This window comes from Homarus americanus, unplaced genomic scaffold (genome assembly GCF_018991925.1).
Source record: "Homarus americanus isolate GMGI-L3 unplaced genomic scaffold, GMGI_Hamer_2.0 scaffold32583, whole genome shotgun sequence".
NCBI lineage: Eukaryota > Metazoa > Arthropoda > Malacostraca > Decapoda > Nephropidae > Homarus > Homarus americanus.
In genome coordinates, this window is record NW_024713129.1 from 39634841 (window position 1) to 39641615 (window position 6775).

General features: G+C 39.0%; 1 protein-coding gene across 1 annotated transcript; it reads left to right on the forward strand.

Annotated features, from left to right (window-relative positions):
* Positions 1 to 636: 636 nt before the first annotated feature.
* LOC121870939 (protein ZBED8-like) lies at positions 637 to 2057 on the forward strand. Its single transcript, XM_042372915.1, has 3 exons — positions 637 to 646; positions 1079 to 1482; positions 1749 to 2057. Exons 1-3 carry the CDS (start codon positions 637 to 639, stop codon positions 2055 to 2057), a joined length of 723 nt encoding a protein of 240 aa, XP_042228849.1.
* The last annotated feature ends 4718 nt before the right edge of the window (positions 2058 to 6775 follow it).

Consider the following 6775-nt stretch of genomic DNA (forward strand, 5'->3'; position numbering starts at 1 on the left):
CCTTACATTGTTTATATCCCTCTATAGCAGGGGTTCTTAACCTGGGGTACGTGAAGGTCAGATAAAAATTTAACATTTATATTCACTATATTCTTATATTAAGTTGTTCTATTTTTGTCAATATATACCAGATGTTATGTATGTATTTTTGGTTACTGAAGAAAACCAGGTTTTGACTTCTAGAATGGTTCCCATTGAAAGAAATTAAAGAAAACGTACCCTGCCGCTGCTTATAGCGCTGACCACTAAGCGTCTCTGGTGGCCCATGTTTACCATTTAAATTGGTAGCATCGTTCTCTGCACAACCACCATCTTGAGCCACTCCATATTACGTGCTTATTTCTCATTTTCCACGGTTTATCACGGCTTGGGAATCTTCTCATATACTGGTAAGGCTTAACTGAGGGCCATAGTATCTTCAAATACATACTTTTTCCTAAATATATTCAATTACCTATGGTTATGTTTTTGGTGAAGGTAGCGAAAGAGTGCCTTAGTTATTATTACTACAGCTGTACCAGCCGAGGTTGGAGACCTCCGACCGCCTTCTGACCACAATTTCAGAGTGTGGCTGAAGAGTGATGGGTGTACAGTGTGTGAATATGTGTTTGTGCGCATGTGGGTATGTGGGTGCATATGGAGAAAGGTGCGTGCAAGTGTTGTGAATAACCAAGAACGGTTGATGCGCTGTATTTATTTTTGTTTTATCCATTATTTACAACGTCTGTTATTATTTATTGGTCAAAGTTAGGAACTGGATGCACGTAGTTAGAGTAGGGATGCATAAATAGAGAGAGAATGGATAAAGTTAGGGTCTGGGTGCGTCAGTAGGGTAGGGAAACACGAAGTCATCAGTCAGTATCATTCGTATATTTTCTGAGGGGAACCTTGAGAAATCCGTAATAATACTACTGAAAATAGGGTTATCTGCCTGTCTGTGAAGGTTTGTCCGTCAGTCGGTCTGTGTGTCTGCCTGTTTATCTGCCGATCTGTCTTTCTCTCGGTCGATCTGTCGTGCTTATTAATTTGTGTTCATTAGTTGCTGCTTTCCATATAAATTACATTTTTTTTTTTGCAGGCCTAGCTCAATTTGGAAATGTGAAAAAAAAGGAAAAAAGGAAGTACAACGAAGCATACTTATCCTTTGGTTTTACTTTCATCGCTGAACGTGATGGGACACAAAAGCCACAGTGTTTCCTGTGTGGCAAGGTTCTTGCCAATGGAAGCATGAAGCCAACAAAGCTGAAGGAGCACCTCACGTGTGTCCATCCTGAAAATGCATCGGACAGTGTTGATCTATTTTGTGCAAAGAAGGCTCGATTTGAGAAAGCTAGAACTTTACCAAAACTTGGATTTGCCCCAACACAAAAGCCTTGTCCTGAAGCATCCTACAAGGTTGCTTATCGCATTGCCAAGCAAAAGAAGTCAAATACAATTGAAGAGACCTTGGTAAAGCCTTGTGCCCTGGAAATGGTTGAGCTGGTTTGTGGCTTGGAGCAGAGGAAGAAAATTGCAGCAGTGCCTTTCTCAAATGACGTCATCCACTCTAGAATGTTGACATTTCTTCTAATATTCTTAAGCAAGTAATGGAAGAATTGGCAGCTACGCCATTTCCGTTCAGCATGCAACTGGATGAAACTACTGACGTCTCTCACTGCAGCCAGCTCCTGGTTTTCGTCCGTTATATGCATGCTCATGCCATCAAATAAGAATTCCGATTTTGTGAGCCCCTTTTGGAAACTACAAAGGCCATCGACACCTTAGAAATGGTGAATAGTTTCTTTGCCAAGCAAAACTTCGACTGGAAGAAAAATCTTGGTACTCTGTGCACAGACGGAGCACCTGCGATGCTTAGCAACACATCTGGTTTTGCTGCTTTGGTGAAGAAAGAAGCTCCTCAGGTCATCGTGACCCATTGTTTTCTACATCGGCATGCATTGGCGTCAAAGACTCTGCCAGCAATTCTGAAAGAAGTCTTGTCTACTGGCGTGAAAGTCGTCAACTTCATCAGAGCCAGGGCTGTGAACCATCGCGTTTTCAAGAGGTTTTGTCAATAAATGGGAGCAGATTATGAAGTTCTCTACCACACAGAAGTTCGCTGGCTTTCCAGGGGACAAATCTTGAAACGCTTTATTGAACTTCGAGCAAAAGTTTCACTTTTTTTTGAGAGAAAAAGAAAGCCCTCTCTCAGAACAGTTTGACAGTGAGGAGTTCATTCATGGCTTGGCCTACATGGCGGATATTTTTGGCCATATGAATAAGGAGAATCTTGCGATTCAAGGCCCTGGAGTCACCATTATGGATGCTGCTGAAAGACTGCAAGCTTTTCTGGCCAAGCTGCCACTGTGGAAGAGGAGGTTGGAGGCAGACAACTATGCAAACTTTCCAATGTTATTGGAAGTGCTTCTGCAGGATGGAATCGAGAGTTACAAGGCCCTGTCAATTTCTCTGCAGGTAGAATTCTGCAGACATCTGGATACTCTGCAGAACTCTTTCAAAGGTTACTTCTGCTCAGGTGACCTTAAAGTTGAAACATGGATTCGTAATCCTTCCCTTGCCGACATAGACTGTATCAGTGATGAAGACCTTGCCAAAGATGACCTCATTGACCTGAAGACAAAGGAAATGTTACGAAATTAATTCAACTCGAAGAGTCTTGGAGAATTCTGGTGTGCGTTGACACAAGCCTACCCTCGTCTGGTAAAGCGAGCTATGGGTGACTCTGATTCCGTTTGCTACTACATACCTTTGTGAGTCAGGGTTTTCAGCACTTGTTTCTATCAAAACGAAAAGTAGAAATCGATTGGATGTCAAAGATGACATGAGTGTTACCTTGTCAAAGACCACTCCCAGTTTCATCTTCTTATTCAAGCCAAACAACAACAACCTTCTCATTGAAATGAACTTTTGAGCAGAATTAAAGTTTTGTTTCGTTTAATTGGCAGCAGATGATTGTATTTCATTTTGTATGGAGTGGCCATTAATTTTTGCATAAAAAAGTGTGAAACATAATTCTTTGTTAAGATTGTTTACTTTATTCATACTTTGTGTATGTCATACACTGTATGAGGCAATGAATTTTCAATAAAATAAAGTATATTCATTTCATGCAAAATTGTGTTTATGTGCTTATGTGCATTTTTCTAGGGAGGGGGTCCATAGCTTTCATCGGATTCTCAAAGGGGTCCGTGACTCAAAAAAGGTTAAGAACCACTGCTCTATAGTTTATACACTTGCCTATCCGATTGTAAACTTTCATGATAACTTTATTGAATTATTATTATTATTATTATTATTATGTTTATTATTATTATTTTTATTATTATTATTATCATTATTATTATTATTATTATTATTATTATTATTATTATTATTATTATTATTATTAATATTATTATTATTATTATTATTATTATTATTATTATTATTACTATCGTTCACTTATGTAATAACTCAGTCTCGCTGCTTCTTCCTGAGTGTACTGATGTTAATGTATAAATATTTTTCTCACCCTTCTACATTAACTTGTTAAGGGAGAGACGCTCATCTTTACTGTGTTCACCGCCTCAAGTGCTACCACAACTATAATTATTTTGTACCGTCTTTTAATATTATTTAATTCATCGATGAACAGAATAGGAATAATGTTTGGAGATCAAGTAACAGTGAAGATAATTAGATTTTACTCATCAGGTACATATACTCCATGCACTTAATCATAAGCTTTGGTCGGACCAAGCAGCTGAGGTGAGTCTTTTGTGTGGAACCCAACTCTTGGTCAATGGTCAATTAGGTGGACAGTAGGAAAGGCAAGGAAACTTCTTCACTTCCCAGTGTTCTCATTACACACCATACACTAGACGCGTTTTGAAGAACAATTGACTAATTATAATGTACACTGTTACAAAGATAACTAAACGTAGTAATTCATTAATAAAAAAAAATAAAAAAAATATTAATTACTCAGCTCCAAATTAAGTTCTTCATACCATTGTTCCTTGATAAATTTAGTAAATATGGAACACAAAAATAATCAAAACAACGATATATATATATATATATATATATAATCAACACCTCAACCCGCCAGGATTCGAACCCACGGCCCACAAGCCTATGACTGTGACCGGGGAACGCTAACGCGGGTTGAGGTGTTGATTGTATGTAGAAGTCCGCGTGCTTTATTGGGCTAATGAAATATATATGGATCCTCGTGTTTCGAAGCCGGATTTGGTAAAACGTTACTCTGACCACCTACGTGATACGGGTGGTCCCCATTAGAGGTTCACGGCGCCATAAGCTCGTTGAACAGGCCTTGTGTGAAATATAACAAAGTCTAGGACTGCTTTTAGTATCCTGGTGGTCCAGCGGTTAGCGTTCCCGGTCACAGTCATAGGCTTGTGGGCCGTGGGTTCGAATCCTGGCGGGTTGAGGTGTTGATTGTATGTAGAAGTCCGCGTGCTTTATTGGGCTAATGATATATATATATATATATATATATATATATATATATATATATATATATATATATATATATATATATATATATATATATATATATATACTTAAGAAAAATAAAGTATGAGACTTAGTAAGGTTTCCAAACAGTCAGCTCTGAGTCATATCAAGCAAATCCTTCGCTCATCATAATTAATCACTGATTACATCCCCTTAAGAAAATAAAAGTACACTTTACATTTTCTTATTTCTCAAGACAGTCACATGATCTGGTAAGATGTAAATATTACTTTCTTCCTCATCAATTTCAAACAAATATAAGTTAATATTAATATAATACAGTAGAGTGTAGGAGACACTCTCTTGTGCTCGCTATCAAGGTAACTAACCAAAGAAACACACGAGAGAATGTGGGCAGTGATTGTTTAACATACCCAACTCGAACAGACTAATGTATATACTGCCCTCTACCGAAGTACTGACTCACGCTGGATGGATATTTTTTCAGGTTAAACTTTGACGTTTTAACCTTTAAACATAGCAGCTCTAGTGATTATCATAATTAATATCCAATTGTGAACACAATAGCTCTTTTCGTTCTCAATTAATGCTGCCGACATATGTAGTTGGAGTGCTTAGTACTTATATAGTTATAGTCGATACCTACATGACGACAGCAGTAACTGCCGTACTCCGTACTCCTCAAATCCCGTCAGTGTGAGGAATCAATTATCTTCCTCATCAAACGAAATTTGTTTCCCCCTTCATTACATTAAACCCACAAAATACTGTAGATAACAAGAGATAAAGATCTTTAATGTAATGGGAGTAATTAGATATTAAACACAAAGGCTGACCCATTAACCAGTGTCCGCTCAAGTCTTCTTAGTGAGGTTCTCCAGAACTTTAACCTCTGCAAATTCGACAAAATAACAAATTCTAAATATATCTTAATTCATCTATTATGGTTGTTTCAAGGTAATTTTTACAAGGCCATGTCAACATAGGTGAAATACAAAGGAAATTGAGGCCAAATAATCAAATGTTGCAGCAGTTGTTTACCTTTGCCTGTGTCATAAAGTATCTTTGCTTTGAACTTATTGGTCAAGACATGAGGCAATTGTGAACCAATAATATTTTGCCATATCCGACCTTTGACTCCGTAAAAATAAATAAATTGATAAATAAGACCAGGATAGTTACCCATAAATCTTCCAAAAATGAAACAGAAATGAAAAAAGCAAAATCAGAAAATATACACTGAAAAGAGAAATAGAAAGGAAGGGCGTGTCTTCTTTTTTTGTGGAGGACACATTAAGTTATTACTATCAAGTAATGGAAGCAGGGAAACTATACTCACTGTACTGTACCGTGTTACACGTTACAGATAGCTCAGCTCCACGTTGTGTTCTGTAAGAGCAGCTGGTAAGTGCCTGGGCAGGTACTGGAGGTGAGTGTGTGTACCCACTTTGAGAGCCACCTCGGTCCTCCACTCCCTCAATGAACAATGGCAGGTTTGGATCAACTTTGTAAACATCATTCAAATGTTGTGGATCTTCGTGTGGGGCGGGAGTAGTTGTTGCTGTTTTAACCTCCGGCGGACAAAGTTTCACTAATATCTCCTTATGTCTAGCCTGAAAGTCACGTCGCGTTGAGTAAAAAAAAAATAGAACCAAAAAGCCGTCCTGTTTATACTAAGTTCGGTAATTTCGTGCAAAGGCAAAGCTGATGAAGTCGTTGGTGCAGCTGTTAAGACGCCACTAATAGGGAAGAACTGCCTGTTGACGGTCAAATGGTGTACGTCTTAATGAGCGTCCTTAAGTCTAGACCCAAGACCTGTCTCCGCCTCCGTGACTCCCGCCAAGGAGACACTCGTCACGGAGGGGCCTACTGCTGAGACAGCCGCCACGAACACAGACGCCAAGCAGAAAGCCGTCACGGATACAGCCATCTCGAAGACAACCGCCACGAAGATAGCCATCATGGAGACAACCGACACAGAGACAACCGTCGTGGAGACAGCCTTCACATAGACAGCCGTCGTGGAGACAGCCTCCACTGAGATAGCCGAGACGGGTGATTGCCATGGAGACTCACCAGGGAGACACCACTGTGGAGACCCGCCAGAGAGACGCCACTCGCCTTACGATAACAAACTACATAAATAATATTGTACCGTGTATGTTGAAGGTCGTCAGTCTTATCAAGTATATACACCGTAAACACTCGCTTTTTTCCTTCTTATAATCACCAAAATAAACAACCTAAGAAACTTTATATGTTTAATCTAAAACTAAATGGCGCCAGTATTTTTTTC